The 25,624-nt window shown below is 41.2% G+C and overlaps 1 protein-coding gene across 1 annotated transcript; it reads right to left on the reverse strand.

The window, feature by feature from the left end:
* Positions 1-4,090: 4,090 nt before the first annotated feature.
* Positions 4,091-24,930, reverse strand: NUS1 (NUS1 dehydrodolichyl diphosphate synthase subunit). The gene is made up of 5 exons (XM_084889942.1): positions 24,371-24,930; positions 11,241-11,366; positions 10,029-10,178; positions 9,231-9,330; positions 4,091-5,967 (listed from the first exon to the last, which is right to left on the reverse strand). Exons 1-5 carry the CDS (start codon positions 24,792-24,794, stop codon positions 5,877-5,879), a joined length of 891 nt encoding a protein of 296 aa, XP_084746068.1. The 5' UTR covers positions 24,795-24,930; the 3' UTR covers positions 4,091-5,876.
* Positions 24,931-25,624: the final 694 nt, after the last annotated feature.

Consider the following 25,624-nt stretch of genomic DNA (forward strand, 5'->3'; position numbering starts at 1 on the left):
TTATTTCATCCCTAAACTATGATCTATAGCTTAAAATCTAAACAAACCTGTATTTCACAATTCCCCTGTACCAGTGGTTGGCAAACTCATTAGTCAACGGAGCCAAATATCAACAGTACAACGATTAAGATTTCTTTTGAAGAAGACAGAAGGAAGGCCAAAAGGCATATGAAAACATGCTCAAAGTCACTACCTGTCCGAGAGATGCAAATCAAAACAACAATGCGGTACCATCTCACCCCTGTCAGAATGGCCAACATCAACAAATCAACAAACAAGTGTTGTCAAGGTTGGGGAGAAAAAGGAACCCTCGTGCACTGCTGGTGGGAATGCAGACTGGTGCAACCACTGTGGAGAACAGTGTGGAGTTTCTTCAAAAAACTGAAAATGGAACTCCCATTTGACCCAGTAATCCCACTTCTAGGAATATATCCCAAGAAACTAGAAACACCAATCAGAAAGGATATATGCACCCCTATGTTTATAGCAGCACAATCTAAAATAGCCAGAATTTGGAAACAGCCTAAGTGTCCGTCAGCAGATGATTGGATCCAAAAACTTTGGTACATCTACACAATGGAATACTATGCTGCCATAAAAAAGAAGGAATTCTCATCATTTGCAGCAACCTGGATGGAATTGGAGATCATCATGCTGAGTGAAATAAGCCAATCAATGAAAGAGAAACACCACATGACCTCACTCATTTGTGGATAATAAAGAGCATTATAAACTGATGAACCAAAAGATAGATATAGAGACAGTATATCAACAAGTAGACTGTCAAATTACAGTGGGGAGGGGAGGAAGATCTGGGGGAGATAATAGATCAACCAAAGGTCTTTTATACATGCATATAAGTACAACCAATGGACACAAAACTCTGGGGAGGGAGGGGATGTGTGGGAGGGAGGGAGGGGGGCAAAAAAAAAATCAATAAAATATATTAAAAATAAATAAATAAATATTAAAAAAAAAAGATTTCTTTTGAGAACCAAATTTTTTTAATTTAAAGTTCTTCTGATGCTACTCCTTCAAAATAGACTCGCCCGGGCCTTGGTATTTTTTTTTTTTTAACATATTTTATTGATTTTGTACAGAGAGGAAGGGAGAGAGATACAGTTAGAAACATCGATGAGAGTCATCAATCAGCTGCCTCTTGCACACCCCCTACTGGGGTTATGCCCGCAACCAAGGTACATGCCCTCGACTGGAATCGAACCTGGGACCCTTCAGTCCCCAAGCCGACGCTCTATCCATTGAGCCAAACCGGTCCCGGCCAGGCCTTGGTATTTTGTGGAAAAGCCACACTCAAGGGGCCAAAGAGCCGCACGTGCTCGCGAGCCACCGTTTGCCGACCACAGCTTTATACCATATTTCAGGCAACATCTATCACCACTCCTCCCCAAAATAAAGAAATCAAGGGTTGTCAGCCTCAGCACTACTGACATTTGAGGCCTGGTAATCCTTGGAAGATTGTCCTGGTCTTTCTCACTAAATCCCAGTAGCAGTCATGTCTCTACTCCCCAACTCAACCCAGAGGTGAAACATAAATGTCTCCATTGTCCATTGTCCACTGAGGGGCACCATCACTCCAGCTGAGAAACCCTGCACCAAACAAATGCTTTGTCAAACATCTCCAGTTAAGTAACTTGCACATTTTTAAGTCCCATTTTCTTTCTAATTACCTAAAATCTAGTTAAAATACAGGTTCCTCTCTGGAGAAGAGAGTCAGTTACTGTTGCCGTTACCCATCTCCTTTCCTATTAAAGTTCATAAAAATAAGAAATTCTAGGCAGTTGTCATGTACAAGCTGTCATGTACAAGTTGTCATGCACAAGCTGAGGAATAACCTTGTAAAATATATATTTATCAAAATAAAAGGTTCATAGAACCAAACCCATAAAAGATTTCACAGTTGCAATCAATCTTCATCAGAATGGAAACATTAGATACAGTACATACAAGTGTAACTTGCCTACATTCTGATATTTTTCATTTTGCTGAAGCTTTCCCTCTCCAAGACAAACGGATCTTTTCTCATCCGCATAAAAGCAACTTAAATTGCTAGTTCTAATGAAGAGGAGTATAAATATGATCAACAGCAGATAGCTTGATCTGAGGTACGTCTAATTTTTATTTTGCCATCCTCTGGATATGAATCCAGATGCCAAAATTAATTTATAGTTCTTGAATCTCTAGAAGATAGAGAAAAGAGATAAGTACAAAATTACCTTTAAAATATAAACTAAGGTTAAAAATTCATTGATAACCGAATGTGAACTAATTTTTCCAAACATTTTATCACGTGCTAATGTAATTTGTTTGAATCCAAACACAATGACAAAATACAAAACAGAATAAAAGACTCTTTTTATAGTTTGTAGTTTAAAAAGAATCTCTTTATTAAACCCAGTACAGCAGGATCCATTTTTTTAAATATAAGTACAAAAAAATTATAGGATTGTCACCAAAAAGGTAACGGTGAGCAATGGTATTAAAGTTATTTTCCTTTATGTCTCCAAATTAATTTTTTTTACAATGAATGTGTATTTGTTTTTAAACCTTAAGCAGATTCTTGTTGCACTCTCCCTTTCCCCCCATTTTATCACAGGTTATGGCCTATCTAGGATTCCTGGACAATTGCTGGCATTAATTTGTTCCCTGGGATTATTTCAAACCATCCTCCTGAACTTTTTCTTACACTAATTTTTGTTAAAGGCATTTCCTATTAACCAAAGTTAAAATGTGACCTCTGAAAAATTTTATTTCAGGTGAATATTATGCATTAAAAACAAAATATCTTATAATTAGATCCTCAAGTTAGAAAGTGAATACTCTATGCAACATACAACAGATGATAGATAGCTCTTACCCTTTAATTTCCTGGTTTGACAAAAACTGTCAATTTTTAAAAAAGAGTACACATATACATTTTAAATTCGGTATTCCATACTCAGTAAAAATCAATTCATAATTTAATTGTAGAATTTTGACAATTTTAGCAATGGGGAAGATGAATTTTATATCACTGTTATATAGCAAAAAGCAAGTAACTTTATAAGATTCCCAATATTTAACCTGGTAAAAATGAGAATATGTTTCAATCAAGAACATATTATCTAAAAAAAAAAAATAGTATTGCTATCTAGTCATAGGAGTTTCTCATCCCATTTCTGCAAGTCCTACATGTTTAGAATAAATGTAGCATTCACATAACAATATAGTCCATGAAAAGAGTATATTTTTATTGTTTTGTTCATACATGTTAAGTTTCTACTTTCAATCATAAAATTCAATAAATTTGATTCCTTAATCATAAAAACTTGCTTTGCACATTATTTACATGTCACCAAAGTCTACAGCCATACAAAACGTTACAAGGATCTTACTGGGCATGGAACCACCACACAGGAGGAGGGAGCTATCAAGTAACGTACATTCAGATTAATTTGTAGATAAGCACAGTGTATTTGGCACTGTTTATTAACAATACGTCCCTCTCATAAGACAGGCTATTATGCCTTAGTCACAATATACACAATTCGCTATTCGCATCAAAACCAGCTTTCAAACTTTGTAACAGTAATCATTTTTAAGGAACAAAATCAAACCAGATTGGGACTGGAATTCAACCTCTGACTTCTTGCTATGCTCTGAGCTGCCATCTAGAATATAGGTTTAATTTGATAAATTTTTCCATAATGGGGAGTGTAAAAAAAAGCATTTAAAGGATATTTAAACAATATCCTTCAGTAGACATAAAGACAAAGAACACCTTAAAATTACCAGTTCTTCTTGGGAGAGCAAGGAAGCCCTGCTAATGCGTTAACTAGTGATAATTTTGGCATGAATTACAGAATGGCCAATGCCATTCAAGTTGTGGAGATTGTACTAGTAGTTGAACCCAGGAGGAGAAAGATATGGAATGCCTATATCTGAATTCAGAATCCTTAGCAATTTGTTTTCAGGGTCTCTTTCTGGGACTATAATAAACTCGTCACAGGTTATAGATTCACTCTGGTGGGTAACACTATACTGCTACAAAATGGAAGAAAATAAAGTAAAAGACAACTATTAAACCTTTAGAGACTTTGGCTAAATACCAGTGGGTAATTTATTTGACTAACGTCATTTTAACAAATGTATCTTTTCACTTCGACTGGGCCCATTACATTTAATTCATTAAAGCTACACATATTCCAGACACATGTTTATAAAAGCCATACATTCAGTCCTAAACCAAGGCAAAAAAAATTCTCACTAAAACACGAATCACTGTACAGGGGAACAGAAATAACAAATTTTCTGGTCAAGTTTAGAAATATGCTATAGCTTCACATAAAACTTTCAGCAATAAACTTTAAAAAAAAAAAAAAAGGCTTACAATGTTCAAAGAACAGTAAAATGCAAAGCAGTATCACTAAACCAAAATTTCATTTAATAATTTTATTTCAAGTGCATTTTTTAAATCATAAATGGGGTTTTGTAATCCAAAGTTGAAACATTTATTCTTCATACCTTCAGAATTTAACAAGCAATTCCAGATCATACTTTCCAAAGCCAGTCTTCTCTGCTATTTTTCAGACATCTGAGACACAGTTATTTAAATTTCTCCATTCTAAATGTACAATTTTAGATAATTATTACACCGTTAAGATTTTTCTGAAAACGGCCCATCAAATATAAAGAATGGTTTCTGTCCAAGGATCAGCAGTGAGGAAAAAAATATTAAATACCTATCAAAATCATTTATTTATTTAAAAAGATAACAGAACCAGTGCTGTTCTCTGTCATGAAAGAGAACATGTAGAATTAATTTGTTTTGTAGCCTTTGGTAATGTTTTATTACCTACGCAGCCCTCAATATCACTTAAAGGTTTTTACCATCAGGATTTACTGAGCAAAAACGCTGGGTACTAACATGGTCCTAAGTGTGTGATTCCAAAGAGGAACAGGTTACTTTTGAGGAAATGAGCTGCCATGTAATTTCCCTCAAGTGCTAATTTAAACTAACAGTGGAAATACTTTTTTAACATAACTTTGGATGCTCTGTAGCACACTATCCATCAAACAACAAAAATCCAAACTTTTCTTTTTTTAGGAAACTTTCCACCTTGTTTTTCAGATTACAACTTCTTCCCCTTTTCTGGACTGCCCAATGCTTCAATTTTTAAAATTCTTTAAATTCTTCATTGCAATGTTGTAAAGATTCTTTTCCAGTGAACTTCACATCCCAGAACAAAGACGCCGGATCAACACTCTCCAGTCACGTTGTTTGACAATAACGATGAGAGGTATTCCTTGGGCTTCAATGGTGAGCAAGTTTTTAACAAGCGAGCAGTAAAGATCTCCATTCCTCTGGAAATCCCTCAAACTCACAATGCTTCTGTTTAATAAGTCAATATATTATTCTTAAAAATTAAGGTTTGGTCACCAGGAAAGACTGGGAAAAAAAAATCCCTTCCTCCCTCCCCCCACCACAAAATAATCATCTAACAGCTCTACACATCCATTTGTGTCCCTACAAAAACAGGGAAGTAGTTCTGGCTGAAGGCTTTAAAACTGAAACTTCAGCTCCAATAACATTACTGCTGCTTGCTCAGAGGTGCAAGTCCATGTATTTCCTTCTCTAACACTTCCCATTGATAGTTTATTTCCATACATACACGCACGCGCACACACTCACACACACACTCACGCACACACACTCACTCACACTTACTCTCAAGTAAGACACTTTTTTGTGTTTGTTGATAAATTATGAGGGTTATGAACTAGGTGTGTACAGGGTTTCATAGTTGCTTTGTAAACATCAGAATCACTTAGGTCCTTTTCTCCAAAAGCCCGAAGTCAATTGGCGCAGCCAGGGATCACTACTTTCCCAGACGCTGTTCGCACGCTGCATACTGGCGCAGGGCGGAGAAAAAGTCCTCATAGCTGATGTTCAGGTGGGAAGGCAGGGAGCTGAAAGGGAAGCACAGGGGAAAGAGCCGTTAGATGACATACTGCGGTCTGGAGGAGGACCAGAAGGGTGGTGGCCAAAAAGAGGTGAAGGACAGAAGTAAGCTGTAAACATAGAGAATACAAACCATTTCTACTAAATGATGGTTAACCGTGAAACAGTTCAAGGGAAAACAATCTCTCCTTCCACAGTAAGAGAAAAGTAACTTGTAGTGAGATAGAGATTCAGAACCTCCAAGCTGGATTAATGCAAAGCTGGAGGTCTATTTATATAGGATTTCATCCAAATTGACTTCTGGAGCTCCTCTCTGCCTGAGAAAAGCCAGTGCTGCTTTAGTGGGTTAGTAAAGCCAGGCTTGGCATGGGCAGAGCAGCACAGCACAGTGGTGAGTAACCATAAACAAACACCATCTACCTCCACCATTTCCAGCTGCTCGAGGGGACAATGGCAGTGTGAAGACAAGGACTTTACAGGTGAGTGAACATACAGGTGAGTGAACATACAGGTGAGTGAACATACAGCTGGAGTGAAAGATACAGTGAAAATACTTCCCTTTTAGTATTTTATTATTATTTATGCTTAATCTTCACCTAAGGATTTTCAGAGAGGAAAGGGAAGAGGGAGAGGGAAGAGGGAGGAGGGAAAAGGGAGGACGAGAGGGAGAGAAACATCAATCGGCCGCTTCCAGTATTCACCAGACCAGGGATTGAAACCACAACCTAGGCAAGTGCCCTGATCCAGAATCGAACACACAACCCTTTGGTGTACAGGACAACGCTCCAACCAACTGAGCCACCAAGTCAAGGTTCCCCTTTAAGTATTTTAATCACTTAAGTAATTTTCAAAAATTAACATTTTTTAAAAATCTCTACTTTATACAGCTTTACTGTGAATTCTGGAAATTCCAAACAGTATGAGAGCCAAACACTTGGCTATTGTACAGGAACCACATCCACGCACCAGAGAAAAGGATTCAGCAAACCTGCCGTGAATGAACTGTCTGCCCCTGTGGTTCTTTGCTACACTTTAGCCTTTCTCCCGCAAACCCCAGCTTCATTGAGATAGAACTGACATATAATCTTTATCCTTCCTTTGACTACCATAACCCTTTCTTATTCACTCTACTGAAAAGACATCCTCAAAGGACAAATTGAATGACATTCTTCTTGCCAAAGCCTGCTTCAAATGTCCTCCTCACACTACCCATTTCCCTAAGCCCTCCTCAATTTACCCCCTTTCCCCACAGTCTCATCTCCCGTCACTCCTCAAGAAGCACCCTCTGTGCCTCTGAAGTGGTCCTATTTCGAGGTCGGCTTCGTCAGGGCTCACCCTTCTTTTCCAAATGAGGACAGCTTCCCTGCATCTGGGTGCTTGCAGTCTGGTGGTCAGGAGACAAATACAGAGCAAACTCACTATGATGGAGAGCTGTGACAGACGTAGAGCTGTGACAGACACAGCACAAAGATCTACGAGGAAAGCCATATGTGCGAGGTATCCGGTGTCCATTATCAAATTTAAGTCCTGACCTCTGTGCTTAACTGCCCATTTTACAAATAGAGAGGTTTAAATAGCTTTCCAAAACCATGACAATGAGCTGCACAGATAGCTACAATAAAACCAAGATTGTTTTAAAACACTTTTCCCTCCAAACTACTACCACCTGAAAAGCACCCAAAATCTAGAGAAAAGAAATAAGCGCCACCCTAGGGAAACCCAGAGCCTGCACACTTGAGTTCTAACTCCACTTTGTTACAAGCCTGAGCAGTGTCCCTTCCACTTTACTCGCCGACAAAATGCGGAAGCTGCGTCAGGTGATCTCCAGCCCTTTCTGACTCGAACAGACTGCGCGCCCTTCAGTCTCTTTGACACCCTTTCCCCGCCAGCCCCTGGGCGAGAAGCATCTGACCCCTTGGTTCTGTGCTCCTCTAGGTGCCCGTTAGAGAGGTCCTCAACTCTCACAGGTCCCTACTTCTACTTCAAGACAATGACACACCCCAGAGTCTTCCTGAGCCTTGACTTCTCATCCAAGCACCAATTCTACATCTTCTTCTGCCCTTATACATGTTTCCATCTAAACAGACTTTGGCCTCAAAATCATCTTATTCTTGAATTCAACATCTTCCCTTCAGAAGCCAATGCTCCCTTCACTTTCCCGTTTTTCTCCATAGCTCTACAATCCACCCAGTCACTTAGGCTTAAAGCCTATGGAGTCATTTCATTTCTCTCATCATAATTAGTGGAGTGCTAGGCCTGCAATTATACTTCTCATGAGATAGAATTTGTAGTATTTTTTCTCCTAAAGCCCGGAATTTAAATAAATTTTCACGCTCCTAAGTCTCTCCTTTATTTTAAATCGACAAATACAGCCCAAGAGCCAAGCTACCTGTGTCTGTAAATAAAGGGGTATTGGAATGTGGTCATGCACATTTGTTCACATGTTGCCTGTGTTTGTGTAGGTAGACCAGCCAATGTTAAGTAGTTGCAACAGAGGAGACCTTGCAAGAGACGTAGGACGCCGCAAGGCCTAACATATTTACTATTGGGCCCTTTATACAGAAAGCTTGCTAACTGTTCAACATAAGCAATTTCATTCTCTTCGCTGTACTCTCCCCTAAATTAAGCTATGGCCTCTTCGCTGGTGTGTTTTCCTCATCCTTTCCCAAATGCACTCTGCTGTTCCATCTCCCAAGGTCACTGTTCCCGCGTCATCCCAGGCTCAGCGGTTTCCGTCTGCCTGTCCAAACAATCACATGCATTCCTTCTGCTGTTCCTGGAAGTGTTCCCACTGTCTTCACTCCCAAACTGTTTGGTCTTATCTCACACTACTGCCTATCACCAACTCCCGCTCTGGTGTGGCCAGTTCTCTATTCTGTCTCCAACAGGTAATGAGCATTCCCCTGCACCCCAGCTTTCCCCAACCCTGCCCATCATCCCCTACACTTCTGTTTCTCCAGTTATAAAATTCCACCCCATTTACATCTTCAGATCAAGTCCCATCCTTTCTACATGGTCAACAACTCTGGCCCACAGATACCTCACTCCTGATCTCCTATGATATTGGGTGTCAATAACACACATCTGCACAACCAAACTCTCTTGTGTCTGAGCATTTATGTCTTTCTTTTACCAATGATACTGCGAAATACCTGAGGGAAAGAATCCAGAATTGCAATTTTGGGGGAATTCCCATGAAAGCTAATTCAGTACTAGGCTCCAGAAACTCCAGCTGAATTGAACCAAAGTCAGTGCACTTTTAATTACTCACATAATCTCAGTCAATCGGATGTGCCACGGAAGGTAGCCTAACGTGCTCTCCACAGGCCCAAACTTCAGTACTACATCAGGTTCAGGAAAACCATTTGAACCTTGAAAAGAAAGAAATACATGCAAACTTAACATGCACTGCTTACAGGTAAAATGACCAGGGCAAAACCCGTTCATCAAATTGGCTTCTTATGCTTTGAACACACTCTAGCATTATAATGTCTTGAATACAGACCCAGAGGACAGAATAAAAAGCCCAGAAATAAACTTGCAGATTTATGTTGGTATAGAAAGACATCCCAGAGGGAAGAAGGCTAACAAGCAGAAGTCCTTTTTAAGAATATTCATCACTCCCCCTACAAATCCTCTTAGGTCCTCTCCTTTACCAGTAAGTCCTCATGCAAGTGAGTTGACCACAAATGTTATTATCTCAAAACCAATTTCAGCCAAAACTGGTTAGGCTCAGTGGATAGAGCGTCAGCCTGCGGACTCAAAGGTCCCAGGTTCGATTCCGGTCAAGGGCATGTACCTTAGTTGCGGGCACATCCCCAGTAGGGGGTGTGCAAGAGGCAGCTGATCGATGTTTCTCTATCATCGATGTTTCTCTCTATCCCTCTCTCTTCCTCTCCGTAAAAAATCAATAAAATATATTTTTTAAAAATTCACATAGGATCTTAAACTTCAGAAACACAACATGTATAACAACAAAGTCAGCCTTTAAAATGTGAAAGGAACCTAGATACTCTTCTTCATACTGTATATTTGTGGGACAAAGCTAAAAATAAATACTATGACTTACTAAGTAAACTGTCTAACATTTGCACATCCAAATCTGTGGATTTACTTTGCTGCTGGGCTACTAACTGGCAAAATTCCTGAGCAGCTCGTACGATATCTGCTTTTCCATCTTCCGGGGACAGAACCTTCACCGCCACTTGGCAATTTAAAACTGAAGGAAAACACAAACAAGACATTAAAAAACACACACACTCTCCCAGATATATTTCAAAGTCAGTTTCAAGATATGTTAAATTCAGACCTAAATAAAGGTACAGTTCTTACAGTAAACAAGAATCTTTTAAGCTCTTCAATTTCCATATCAAAATATGCTTAAACTACTTTCCTCGGAAAGAACCCACACGTCACATTTGTGTATGTATTTAAATACTGCCCCCTCTTTAAAGTATACAGAATGACCTTGTCTCTGTGAATAGACTCTATAGCAAATAGGAATTTTAATTATAGAGTAAATTTCAATTTCTGTAAGTATAAAGTGGCATCTACAATCATAGCAGATTGGAACTGAAGACAAAAAAAAGTGTTTTAATGGAATCTGCATTGTTTACAATACATACCCACATAATCAAATTTATTATTCTATCCAAGCTATTTTACAATTGGTAGGACTCTAGGTAAGTAATAGCAACGCCAAATTCTTCTCTACAGAGGTTCCCACCAACCCCACTAAAAACCATTTCAATATTCCTGATCTAGAAATGTGTCTGTTCTTTGGGTTTTCTTGAACTAGTATAAAATCAGCCTGGTTCCTGGTAGCTTACGAGTGAAATAAAATGTTATTTTTTTAAAAATATCTATGAAATTCATAATTTTATCTTTTCTGAAAATTATTAACAAATGGCCCAGCCATTTATGGCTCAGTGTTTGAGCATCTACTCATGAACCAGAAGGTCAGGGTTCAATTCCGGTAGAGGCACATGCCCTGGTTGCAGGCCTGATCCCCTGTGGAGGGCATGCAATAGTTAGCGAAATATGATTCTCTCATCATAGATGTTTCTATCCCTCTCTCCCTCTCTCTTTTTCTCTCTGAAATCAATAAAAATATCTTTTAAAAAAATTAACAAAATGAAGAAAAGTCTAAATCTGATGAGTAAAGATGGTGACAATAAAGACCAGCAGAGTGAAATGAATGAATGAGTGAGTGACAGAATTTGCCTTCAATCACAAAACACATTGGCCTTTGTTAGATATTCAGTTTTATATTCAGGCTTACCTTGATCATCTTTGTCATTACTATTTGCAAACTCTGTTGAGTATTTGGAACAATCTAAGCCCAGAAGTTCCTGCTGTTGTTTTAAAATTTCATCCATCAATCTGGAATTATTTCTTTTGAAAATACCTTTTAAAAAAAACACAAAACACACAAGTAAATCCAAATGAGGGTAATTTATCCTCTTTAATAGTGTGTTTGCTATGAAAACAATGCTAGACCCAGAACTGAACAAATGCCAAATGAAGTAGTCATGACTAATTATACCTAGAATATGAAAGGAAGTTATAACAACAGAACTTTGTTAATATAAAGAGCCTGGTTACAGGCTAGGTCAGTGGTCGGCAAACTCATTAGTCAACAGAGCCAAATATCAACAGTACAACGATTGAAATTTCTTTTGAGAGCCAATTTTTTTAAACTTAAATTCTTTTAACGCCACTTCTTCAAAGTAGACTCGCCCAGGCCGTGGTATTTTGTGGAAGAGCCACACTCTAGGGGCCAATGAGCTGCATTTGGCTCGTGAGCTGCAGTTTGCTGACCACTGGGCTAGGGGACTGGGAAAGGCCTCTTAGGGTTAAGTGACTCTCAGCTGGTCTCTGAAGAATTAGGAGAATTTTTTAGATGTGGGCTGGGAAGGTAACATAACAAAAAATAGAAGATGAAGATGTAGATATACATTTGGCAGTCATCCTCCTTAAGGTGAGAACCATACACTCAAGAAGTAATAAATACAATTCCCAAAGGTAAAGAAGTATATATACATGGAAAAGAGCAAAGAGCTAAGAATGTAGCTACATAAAAAGGTCCACAATCGTCTGGCCAGAGTGGCTCAGTTGGATGAGCCTTGTCCTGTGCACATGGAAGGGTTGCCAGTTGGGTTCTCAGTCAGAGCACATGCCGGGGTTGCAGGTTCGATCCCCAGTTGGGGCACATACGGAAGGCAATAAATTGATTGTTGTTTCTCTCTCCCATTGATGTCTGACTGTCTAACAATGTCTTAAGGTGAAGATTAAAAAAAAAAAAAAAGTCCACAATCATTAAGATTTTAAGCTTAGAAAGATAAAGGAGAGCATTTTGTAACACCCATGTTCTCAGCAAGATTAAACACCACAAATATATTCCCAACACAAAGAAAATTCTTAAAGAAGGTGATTAATATCAGGAGTTATTTGAATAAGTGTTAAGGACAGTAATACTTGTATAGTATTTGGATATAATTATTATCCTCAAGTCCAAAATAAAAGTCACATGTCCGATACAAAAATAGCATATAAATTTTTGATACAGGTTTATAACTGTCATTACACGATTTTCTAATTACCTACATAAGTAGAGAAGAAATAATAATTTAGATCACTCTTTGGTTTATATTTTAGTTATAAATAGTAGAAGGCATACATATTTCAAAATTTTCTTAATTTGAAAACATCAAACTTCTATAACAGTATTGCCAGAACATGTTTATTAAACATAAAATGTTAGTGAATCTGTTTACCTATCCCTCCTGCCTACCTGGCTCACGGCCATGTGGACCCCACACACGATGGACTAATGAACTCTAACGAGTCTGATGCTACATGGGACCAGCTCCACCATGGAACACAAACTCTGGACATGGCTTTGCTTTTAGCTCTGCTGGATCCCCAGCTGCACCTTTTCCAGGACTCCTTTAAGGGAAATGAGACTTTGCAACTGGAGGGATATAATTCCACACAAATAAAGCTTTGTACCTCATCTTATTCTCCCCTGGCGACCTCCAGAAATTCTTTTTCCAATGGCACCCCCAAAACTCCACTCTCACTAGCAATGGAGAAGAGCAATCCTTGTAATTCTCCAGTAACACTTTGTCCCCACTGTTTCAAGCAATAGTCTTCTTTACAATAGTATTACAACCACCTTCTAATGCATCTTTCCTGTCCCTTCTCATGTACTGCCAGACGCATTAGAAGGTGGCTGTAATATTATAAAGACTAATCTTCTCTGGGTACATCTTCAATCCTGGCACATTCCAACTTTAATATTGTCTATGGCTCCCCAAATATTGAATATATTAAGAACAAGCTGCTCAGATCATTAATATTCCAGCCTATGCTTCCACACTTGGTGGCTACAAATACTTTATATTTATTAAATAAATTAATCTTTCTATTTCTCTATAGTACCATACTGCCAGCAAATTAGATTGCTTCGAATCCTCTAAAAACACTGAAAGTGATGCCAACCTCCAACCTTTATTATGTTACCTATACAGCCCCACACCTGTAAAATCCTACTAATTCTCCACAGGCCAGCTACCATGTCACTGACACACCACACAGATGTGCCCCTTCCTCCTCTCACCCCTCCAAATACACCATTTGTTCAAACTACTTGATAGACTAATATTCTTCATTTTATTACAGTTATAGCTTAACTCCTCTCCAACGAAACTGTGCTTAGTTGTGAACTAGTTGTCTTACTTATCTCTTTACCCTAGGGGACCTTCCACAATGCTTATTTAATAAACTGAATTATCAGTGCACAAAATGTGACCCAACAACAACAAAACCTGAATGGAATTTTTTTTAATGTTCCAGGAACCTCCCACAATAAAAGCAGATACTTCCTTATTGCACATAAGAAGAAATTATGTTAAAAAGGAAGAATATTGTACAGAGGCATAGTTACAAAGCGCCTTTTATAAAGACTTTCATAAAGTTATTTTAAACAGAACATGTATGTTAGCTGGTTTGGATAAAAAGATGAAATAAAAATAGTATAGTATCTGAGAAATGCCAAATGCACAGGCAAGACAGATTATCAGCAAGATGACTCCTGATACCTCGTAACTTGAACCCAATTCAGAAAGCTGATTATATTCTATGGTACTTATCTCACTTATACATAAGCAAGATTATAAGCTTACCATTTTCTTCAGGATTCAAAGTCCACACACACGTCACATGATACAAAAGAAATGCAACAACATGTAAGTGCGCCTTGGACTGAGATAGGCAATTCCTCTAGCAATACCAAGTTGATGCGGAGATTCTTTTTCTCATATCATTATTCATCTTGTTTGCTTTCACAGAATCTAAACTAATGCCAAAATGATATAAGAGTTTGGAATGAATTCCAGGTCTCCTGGTTTCTAATTATTCAGTTCAGTAACTATTTCTAACACTGATAAAGAATGATGAACCAAATTTATTATTAAATTTTGAAGTCTCCCCTCAAAGAAAATTAAACTCCATAAAATAAAACTGGCCTTTTACAAATGAATAGCATCTTTTGGGGGGAAAAAACTAGGACTATTACTTTGTGTTAAAAGGCTTTTGAAGGTTTCCCAGGACTAACAAATAATTAAATTCTTTTTTAAAAATACATTTTATTGATTTTTTACAGAGAGGAAGGGAGAGGGATAGAGAGTTAGAAACACTGATGAGAGAAGCATCGATTAGCTGCCTCCTGCACACCCCCTACTGGGGATGTGCCCGCAACCAAGGTATATGACTTTGACCGGAATCAAACCTAGGACCTCCTTTTCCCCCCAATAGCTCTCCTCCACCCAGTTCCCACCCCTCCCTCTGCCTTTACTATCCCCCACTGTCCTCATCCATAGGGGTACGATTTTAGTCCAGTCTCTTCCTGCACCCCTCTCATCCCTTTCCCCCTGAGAATTGTCAGTCTAGTCCCTTTCTATGCCCCTGATTCTATTCTAGTCACCAGATTCTGTTCATTAGATTTTTTATTCACTTGATTTTTAGATTCACTTGTTGATAGAAATACGTATTTGTTGTTCATAATTTTTATCTTTACCTTTTTCTTCTTCCTCTTCTTAAAGAATACCTTTCCGCATTTCATATAATACTGGTTTGGCAATAATGAACTCCTTTAGCATTTTCTTACCTGTGCTCTTTATCTAACCTTCAATTTTGAATAACTTTGCTGGGTAATCTTGGTTGTAGATTCTTTTTATTCATCACTTTGAATATTTCTTGCCACTCCCGTCTGGCCTGCATAGTTCCTGTTGAGAAATCAACTGACAATCGTATGGGTGCTACCTTGCAGGTAACTGTTTTTCTCTTGCTGCTTTTCATATTCTCTGTCTTTTGCTCTTGGCATTTTAATTATGATGTGTCTTGATGTGGTCCGCTTCAGATTTTTGTATGGGGTTCTGTGGGCTTCCTGGACTTGTAATTCTATTTCTTTCATCAAGTGGGGGAACTTTTTGGTCATTATTTCTTCAAATAGGTTTTCAGTATCTTGCTCTCTCTCTTCTTCTGGCACCCCCATAACGCTTGAAGTTGTCCCAGAGGCTCCTTAAACAATCTTTATCTTTTTGGATTCTTTTTTCTTTTTGTTTTGGTTGGGTGTTTTTTGCTTCTTTGTATTTCAAATCTTTGACTTGATTCTTGAGATCCTATAGTCTGCTGTTGGATCTCTGGATATTATTTTTTATTTCAGTTAGTGTATGCTTAATTTCTAATTAGTCCTTTTTCATATCTTCAAGGGTCTCACTAAATTTATCGGCCCTTTCTAGAAAATTATTGAAAAATCTTATAACCATGGTTTTGAACTCTATATCTAGTTGTTTGCTTTCCTCCATTTCTTTCATTTGTGACCTGTTTCCTTGTCTTCGCATTTTGGCTGCTTCCCTGACTTGACAGAGTGGCTTTGTGTGCTAGGTGTCCTATAGGGCCCAGTGGCTCAGCCTCCCCAGTTACCTGAGGTGGACACTCCTGGTGCACCCCTTTGTGGGTTGTGTGCACAGTCTTGTTGTAGTTAAGCCTTGACTATCGTTGGTATCACTGGGAGGAACTGACCTCCAGGCCAAGTGGTTGTGAGAATCAGCTGTCTACACTGGGAGAACTTCTGTGCTGAAGACACCCTTATGAGACAAGACTTACAAAAGCCTCAGTGCTCAGCTTATATGGGGCAGAGTCTCAGTGAGGAGCAGACAGCAAAGGCTTTCGGTCAGCCCTGCTCTAAAAGGCCCCTGTGTCTCAGTGTCCCGTGGTAATCGCTGCAAGCACCTCTGAGAGAAAGCTGTCTTCAGTTTTGTCCACTGCCACACAGTCCAGTTTCTCCCCGAATGAGTCTGGGTACTCAGAGTCTCACCTGGAACTGGAGTTCAGAGCTGTCAGGAGCTTTTGTCTTCCTCCGGATTGAAAAAGCCAGCAGCATACTCAGTTGCCAGCCCTCTCCAACACGTGTGCCTCCATACCTCTGCCTTCTGCAGATCCTCTGAGACTCAATGTGCTTTTCTCTTTCCTTCTAGTTGTAGAATCTCCACTCAGTCAGCCTTCCTGTGGTTCTGGATGATGTCCATTTTGTCTTTTACTTGTAGTTTTGAAATTGTTGTGTGAGGCAGCAGTTTAAGTGTTTACCTATGCCGCCACCTTGTTTTCTCTCTAGAGTTAATTTTCCTGTTTTTGGTATTTTTTAATAAACACTATGTACTTTGAGGGCCAAATGTACTTCTTTTTATATTTGAAGAAATACCTGTTTTAAATTCTAATATTAAAAACTATATGAGATGTTCAAAGTTTAGAAAATAAAGGAATGTCCCCTAACTACCCACCTTACCATTATAACACAATTATTCCTAATTTTTAATATTTTCTAGTCTTTGTCTACATGCATGTGTAATCCTGGCATATGTGATCATGCAGTTCTGTATCCTGCTTCTTTTGCTCCAACACTTAGAAGTGGAGCAAAGGAGAATCCAGGCCTAAGGCTGAGAAGAAACAGACAGTGAAATATGAAGAAATCCAACCTGTCATGTGATGTCATGGAAGCCGGAAGAGAAAACAGAGAGAGGGAATTAAGTATGTCCTATCCACCTATTTGATTCATACTGTACTCAGGAACCTTACTGGAGTCTAAAAAATCTCTAGTATATTAGTTAAAATTACATAATAGAATTGCTTATAGGTTTCAATATCTAGACTGCCTATACCAGGTGTCGGCAACCTATGGCTCCAGAGCCGCATGCGGCTCTTTTGAAGCTTTACCGCGGCTCCGACAACTTGCAAGCCTGAGTGAAAATGAAGGTAACATCTTACAGCCCTGATGTGCTGACACTGTGCACTGAGGTTCAGGAGCAAAAATCCCATTAACCAGGTAAATTAAATATTTTAATTAGCTATTAATTTGCACAAATATATTTTACATTGTTAAGTGAAAAAGTCCTTTTTTTCTTCAGATTGACAGCTAACTGCACGATCCGGTATATAGCATTAAGGTAAGAAACAATATATGCAGTGTTATATTTGTTTTAAATGTCGCAATGGTTTTGCGGCTCCCAGGTTTTTTTTTTCCTTCGGAAACGGGTCCAAGTGGCTCTTTATGTCTTAAAGGTTGCAGACCCCTGGCCTATACTATACTCAAACACCTACACATGAACTGGGTCACAAAGCCATGGCATAATACTTTTTTCAACTTAATACCAAGTAACAAGGAGTTTAGTTAGGCAAGTGTTCAATTCACAAATCTTACCATATTCCTTAAATGCATCTAACATCCAAGGGGAGAAAAGTGAGATAAACACTGAAATATCTCTTAGTTATGAAGCATCTCTCCAGTCCTGGAATCAAAGTAATACCTCTTTGTAAACAGGTGGACTCACTAAAGGAGCCTACCTTTCTTCTTTTTAAACCAGACATCTATGTAAGTTGCCTAGTGGTCGCCCTCCTTTAATTCTCTAACAAACAAATTATAACACTACTGGAGGCAAACACCAGCAAGGAATACATATACTTATAAAGCAATTATTTAAAATAAAATAAAAAACTGCAATTAAAATTTTAGATAAATGAAGCAGCCACAGGATACCTCGTGGAAAGTAATTATGCTGGAATTAGCATGTAGCAAGGGAACAGATGCGTGTAATGCTGGCATTGTATAGCGGAATGCGTGCTGGGTTTTCAGTCCCAGTGCTTCAGTGGAAGGAATGGTCAGATGAACAAGCGTCGTGGGCTTTCTCAGTCTCTGGCTGCACATGTAAAAAACGCAACTATCTTCAAAGACTCTGATCACCTGACAAATAATTCAATAGAGGCAGGGGCCCCATAAAGTTAAATTCATTGGATTAAAAAAGGAAAGTGATTCCTGACTCACAGGATGAACATTTACAATAGTGGTATGAAGAAAATTCTATCTGCCTTTAAATACATTTTACCAATCATTCTATCACCTGTGGGTAAGTGCCACTTCACTAAGGCTTTAAGACGACCTTACGTAATCAGGAATAGTACTAACAGTGATTGTATTGTGGTCACATTCTCGTACCAGTAGAAGTCTTACCAATATAATAGTTAAGTACAAAAGCTTTGGAATAAAATCTGGTTCAAATTCTAGATCTGTTTCTTGCTAGGTAGGGGTTCTTGCTCTCTAAGTTTCAGTTTCTTGATGTGTAAAACTGCTAAGAACTTAATATACTTCTTTGCATAGTATCTGGTACACAGTGTTTAACAGAGTTATTGTTGCTGTTAAGTAAAGGATTATCTCATACATTGATTGAGTAGTATGATAAAACAGGCGTGTACTCAGAGAATGTGACCATTCAAAAATTAACAAAGACAGCAAAACTGGGGATGGAGCAGTCGAAAAAGGCTTTCCAGGAGGTGACAGTCAGAATGGACACACAAGGACCTCTCATAGCCTCCTGACAAGGAACTAGCCCTTTGGCAAAAAAAAGGGGAAGAGGACATTCCAGAACGCTAAAGTAAATGTGAAATGCTGTGCCGGGGGTGAATCATACAAAAGTCAAGAATAGGAAGAGAATGCTCCTTTACGTGAGTTACCAAATAAGGGAAGCCAGGTACACTAGTTTGCACTGTTCAGTATATTAAGTTGCAATCACACTTATAATTCTTCTTTTAACACTTCTGGCAACTCTATATTTCAAAAATAAGAAAAATAATACTTAATAAAATCATATTTGCTAATAGCATGCTTCAGTATGCCAAATAAGTAAATAAGGGGGGGGGGGGAAACTATGTTAATTTTCCTCCATTATTTTAAGGCTTCTGGGTAGTATTTGTGTTGACAAACAACTTATAACTCAGCTCATTATTCTTATTACAGAAAATTCAGTCTTCCTTTCAACTCAAGAAATGCATACTGACTACACACATCACACCAGCTACACTCTGTAGAAGAAAGAAAAATGAAGATTATTAGCATCTTAGGAGCTTAGACTCTAGGTAGAAAATTCAGGCACATATCCATACACTAACGCTTTACAGAACAGAGAACAGAAGTGCCTTAGAGATGTACAAAGCTCTAAGGAGATTCAAGGACACAGCAAGACTGAGAAAAACACAGCAGTGACAGACTACCTATGAGGTGTTAGAATGGACTTACAATGAGCAATAATAGCCTCTGGCAGGGAGACAGACATTTCCTGGGAAAGGAGAAGAGGAAGCTCATGAGGAAGGAACATCAAGTAATCCAGTTCTGGATGCAGCAAAAGGCGTATGAAAGAGTGAAAACCAGGTTGGGAAGGTTGGCAGTACACTGGGCAGATCTTCTGTGTGAGAATTCTGTGCCCCAAACCATTTCATAAGACACAGTAACACTAAAAAGAGCTACAATAGATTTGTCTTTTACTGAATTCTCAAAAAGTCTACGCCACATTCTAGGTCAGCGGTTGCCAACTGAGGTCCATGAGGTATAAAAGGTTGGCGACCGCTGTTCTAGATCACTCAAACTTATCTTAATATTAAGACCCACCCCAGGTTATCCTCACTCATGAAAAAAAATCATGAAGGATGAATAATTTGATGTAAGGCAATTAGCAAGGAGACTTGTATTAGGATGAATAATTTGATTTAAGGTAATGTTAGTGGATTGCCGGCAGGCCAGGGAGATTTGTGTTAGGGACATACAAATGCATCCTAAGGTTCATTCGATAAAATAGAGATGCTCAAGTCCCATTCCCTAAATCAGTCTGATTAATAACTATGTTGAATCTATTTCTTTTAAGCACCCCCAATGACTCACTCACAGATGGTCCATGTTTTGAAAATACTGCCCTACAGTGAGGTCCCCAGTCTGGCATGCTGGGCAATATGAACAGTTCCATCACAGAACACAATAATGCATTTCCAGATACCTTGGATCCAGGGATTCCTGAGGTGAGACCTAGCAACCATAGCAACTCTATGGCTATCACATCAAAAGTCCCCAAACTCCAATTTTTATACCATTCCGTTAGCCATTTCTTGAATTATAATTCCATAGAGAAAACAGCCAAGTCTCTCTCCATACTAGAACTCTGAGCTCGAGAAAAATGACCCAAATTTCTGAAGGATAAAAGAATTACTATGAGAAATCATTATACCCCAGTAATATTGCAGGCAGGTGAAAAGAAAAAGATCAGTTTGCTGGCAGGAGTCAAACCATGAGAAATATTAATGGATTTTTTTTTTTTTTTTTTTTTTTAGTCTAAGGATTAAATATAATTTACAGCAATTATAATCAAAATGAATATTCATTTTAAAAATGCCACTCACTGGCATTTATGTATTTGCTTATAATAATTTTTAACAGATATCCCTATTTTAGTGTACACTCCTTGACACCATTTCTTCTACTTCTTTGTATTCCAGTGCTTTATATCACAGAAGGCACTCAATAAAACTGGCATGAGAATATTTATCTAAGTTAAATATCTCTATAGAAATAGAGAAAATAAAAGTTTGTTCGGGAAAACTGAGTAAAGCTTAAGAATCTGTACTGCCCTTGAAAAGTACTTTCCTCACATGTCCATACCTTTCATGACCAAACTCATTGTGAGTGAAGAACTGTTGGTGAGAGAACTCCAGGAACATATATATAGTATTTTTATATCAGAGCAGGCTTTGCAGCACATTTTACTAATATTTAGCTCTGAATTTTGCAAAGTGGTGGAGTAAGAGGCAGTTTTCCAACATTGTAATCCAAAATAAAACTAATCTGTCATACTGACTGCCTTTACTCTGTTGTCATATACCACATTTAAAAGCATTTCAATAAAGGATTATAAGGGGGAAAGTCATTGAGGCTTTCCCAAGCCACTTTATCACCCCGTCTCCATCACTGATTTTCAACATTTTATTTCCCTTCCCTGCATTCTCCTCCTTACACTTATGATCTAATGTACTGCAATTTTACTCATCTATACTAATAAAAGGGTAATTTGCAAATTGGTCATGACACCCTCACAGTAACCACTGAATAGTAGGCTGCGTGGGGTAACCAGGCCCACAGGGGGAGCAGTGAGGGGCAACCAAACAACTGAGCAGCAGGCTGCAAGTGGTGACCAGGCCAGCAGGGGGGTTAGCGAGGGGCAACCAAACAACTGACCAGCAGGCTGTGTGGGGCAACCAGGCCCACAGGGGGAGCAGTTGGGGGTAACCAGGCCCACAGGGGGAGCAGCAGGCTGCATGGGGCGACCAGGCCAGTAGGGTGTTAGTGAGGGGCCACCAAACGACCAAGCAGCAAGCTGTGTGGAGTGACCAGGCTGGTGGAGATTGGGTAGAGGGGAGTGGGGGCAGTTAGGGGCAATCAGGCTGGCAGGCAGAGGTGGTTAGGGGTGATCAGGCTGGCAGAGGGGGCAGTTAGGGGCAATCAGGCGGGCAGGCAGGTGAGCAGTTAGGAGCCAGCAGTCCCAGATTGTGACAGGGATGTCCTGGATTAGAGAGGGGTACAGGCTGGGCTGAGGGAACCCCCTTCCCCCTGTGCACGAATTTCATGCACAGGGCCTCTAGTCCTATATAATAAAAGCCTAATATGCAAATCAACCAAACAGTGGAACCAGTGGAACAACCAGTCGCTATGCACATTGACCACCAGGGGGCAGACGTTCAATGCAGGAGCTGCCCCCAGGCCACAGGCCACAGGCCAGCCAAGGTGGGTGCCAGCGGGGGTCCCCCTGATCGCCCCACCAATTGCCTTGCAGAGGGAGCTGACAGGCATTGGCCAGGGGTGGGGCCAGTGAGAAGGGGCGACCCACTGATTGGCCCTGATTGCCAGCCAGGCCTAGGGACCCTACTCGTGCATGAATTCTGTGCACTGAGCCTCTAGTTTATACTATTTATCAGACTTCCACTAACATTTAAGTTCCACAAACATAAAAATTCTTATTTTGTTCACTGTTGCACTTTCTTGTCTGGAGCAGTATCTGGTGCTTAATAGAAGCCCAATTGTCAGCTGGTAAATGAATGGATGAAAGACCCAATCAACCAATAAAAACCAAGAATGGGTAACTGGAAAGTCTCTCATTTTAAACAATGAAATTATTCCTTATCCCTTAGGAAACAAAACAGCTTTTACGGTAGGACACACAGTGCTCTCAGTTCATTCACTGAAAATGCTCTGTACAATTCCGTCTGTCAGGCAAGGCTTGGTCAGATTGACTTCTTCCTTTTCCTTATCAATTGTTTTCTTTTAGCGAAATGACACAGAATACTTCTGACTTCCAGCAACAGGAACTGCAGGAACCAGGAAGTGTGGGAACATTGTGATTCGCATTAGCAGGCAGTCACCAAGTGAAACTAGTAGCTGTACATTTTCCTTTCCTACTAAAAGGCAAAGGGCCCTTGCTTTAAAAGAATCACCTGGACATAGTGATTCCCTTTTAAGTCAAATTCACCACACTGCTTTAACTAATTTCTGCTTCTGTTTCACTTATTTTGTCCCCCTGGCAATGTATCTATCTGTTGTATTGCTTCAAGGAAAGATTGTACAGCCTCCTAACAGGCTCAGGATTTCTATTCTTCTGCAGAGTTCTTTGGCAAGTGCCATGAAATGTCAGCCCCTGAGTATATTCAACTTTACCCCACAGGGCAAATCATCAGTTGATGACAGACTATCTGGTCACCATATTACTTTCTGGCTGCAAGAAAAGTGATAGGTCAAAGATTACTCAAATACCCTGCAAAGTTAGTCAGACTCAACCCACCCTTTCTGGGAAAAACAAAACAAAACAACACACACACACACACACACACACACACACACCCATACTTAAACCTATCTAGCTTTAAAATCTGGATTTTAAAGATTAACACCAAGTTGTAGCTTCTGTGAAATTTATTGAACAGAGAATGAAATTGGTAGTTCGAGTCACTAAACAAAGAACAAAGCATTCGTGTGTCCTTCATATCAACAGTCCCTCCTAGATCATTCTCTTCACCAAACCTTTCTCTCTAAGGAAATTCCGTTGTTCTCGGGATTTGATTGACACCCAAACCTGACAATTAGAGCATTCCTCCACTTATCTCCCGACTTCCACGTGCTGCGTAAACCTCATCTCTCCACAAGAACTTAAGTCCCCTTAAGTTCTCACTTAAGTCCCCTTAAGTTCCTCACTCCCAACATCTCTTGTCGGGGACCATGCTACTTACGGGATCATGCGTCTCCTTCTGAGAGTCCCTGGAATGAAATGTAAGATTCCAAGGAGAAGGCCTAGCGCAATGCTTTAGGTTTGCAGCCACGTGAGAAAGTGTCTACAAAAATTCCCCATTGAGAAAAGTCCCTCAACCAAAGCCACGGGAGGGCAATCACTGTGTCAAGTCCAGTGCCGGCCACTGAGGCCCAAAGATCCATCCCGGGCCGCCCAGGACGGGTGCCCGTTTTCTCTCCTCCCCATCCAGCCTTCCACAAGCTCAGCTCCAACGCCAACGGGCCCCAACCAGTCAGGTGAAGCGTGAACCCCCCACAGCCGGGCAGCGCCCTCGGACCAGCGCCTCGAACCCCTCTTTACAAGCACCGCACTGTCATCAGAGGGCAAAAATGTGCAAGAAAGCCGGCCGGCTGAGCCTCCCCTCTCTCTCTCCATCACTCCCTCGGTAACTTTAGACAAATCAGTGCCTGGTCTGGGTCCTCAGCTCCCGCACTTGTGAGAAGCGGGCACAGACACACACATCCCGCTTCCCTTGCAGTATGAAGAATAAGGAATGTTTCTTAAGATGCACACACATCACACCATGGAATCGGATCCAGGGGCTTAGTAGGTGTTCACTTAAGCTGACCTCCCTTCCTCGAAAGCATTTAACAATGAAATCGGCATTTATGGGGCCGCGGTGCGCTGAGCCGGGTGCCAGCGTCCACCTGCCGGGTGCTGGGGTCCCCGCCGCCCCCTCCCCCGGGCCGGGCCTCACCTTGGTGGTCGTAGACGCTGATGTAGGAGATGCCCACCGCCATGCACCACACCACGAGGCTCGCGATGTCCGAGAAGCTGGTCTCGGGCTCCTCCTCGGTGACCACCAGGCCCATGTGCACCGGCAGCTTCTCCAGCGACCGGCCGTCCGCGCGCCAGCGCAGCCGCGGGTGGGGGGCGCCCGGGCCGGGCCCCCCGCGCGGGGGGTGCCGGGGCGGCGGCCGCCGGTGCCTGCCCGCCGCGGCCGGGGGCTTGCGGAGCGTGAACCCAAGCGGCGCTAGGACCGCGGCGGAGGCGGCGCGGCAGCAGCGCCGCCAGATCCAGGTCCAGGTGCCGAACCGCACGCGGAGCCAGTAGGTGAGCGTGCGGTGCAGGCAGAGCAGAGCGTGCAGCACCCGCCACACCAGCTCGTACAGCCCCGTCATACTCTCCGGGCGCCCGTCCGGCCGGCCCGCCCTCCCGCCCTCCCGCCGCCGCGGTGCCACGGCGCCTTATCTACCCCGGCGGGCGGCGCGGGCCATCGCCCCGCGGCGCCCCGGTCCCACGCGCCCGCAGAACCCCTTTCTCCGGCCAGGACCTCACCTCGCCCCCGCCGCCATCTTGCCCCGGCCCCGGCAGCCCCGCCCCCGCTGGCACTCGCTCGGCGCTGATTGGCCGGCGTGGAACTCTGACGTGGCGTCTTGGTGTAGAGGATGTGGCCCGGCCCCGCTGGGCGAGGCGGAGCGCGCGCCCGGGAACCAGGTGGCCCGGCTTCCGAGCGCGCCCCCTGGCGGTCGGAGGGTGTAGGAGCGGCCGCCTCTAGTGCTTGGGCGCCGCCGGAGCCAGAAAGATGTCTTGTGGTCGTGGTAGGAATGAGTGATGGCAGAGACGCAGGGCCCCCGGGGGCCCGCCAGAAACTGTTTCCAAGCAGTCTAAGTGGATTGGCAATCACAGTAGCCAGAAGGAAACTAGGGGGAGAAAGCATCCCTCAGTACATGTTGATGCTGGAATCAACCAGGGTCTCCTAAAGGAAGTGTCTGTAGAGGAGGGAGTGTGCCCCTTAGAGAGGTCCCCTGCCACAGTTCATTGGTCAGACCTTCTAGCTAGTCTGATTCTGCCAAGAGTGAGAATGAGAACCCTCAGTAATGGTCCTGGAACATAATTCAGCCCATATCATTCCCCTCTGAAGGGAGTAATTTGCCTAGTGCATAAGAGAGAGGTTCCAGTCCAATCACTTCATTCTTTTATCATTCATTCAGCAAGCCATTACTGGCCA

The sequence above is a fragment of the Pipistrellus hanaki genome (assembly GCF_964339955.1).
Source record: "Pipistrellus hanaki genome assembly, chromosome: 7".
NCBI classification, from domain to species: domain Eukaryota; kingdom Metazoa; phylum Chordata; class Mammalia; order Chiroptera; family Vespertilionidae; genus Pipistrellus; species Pipistrellus hanaki.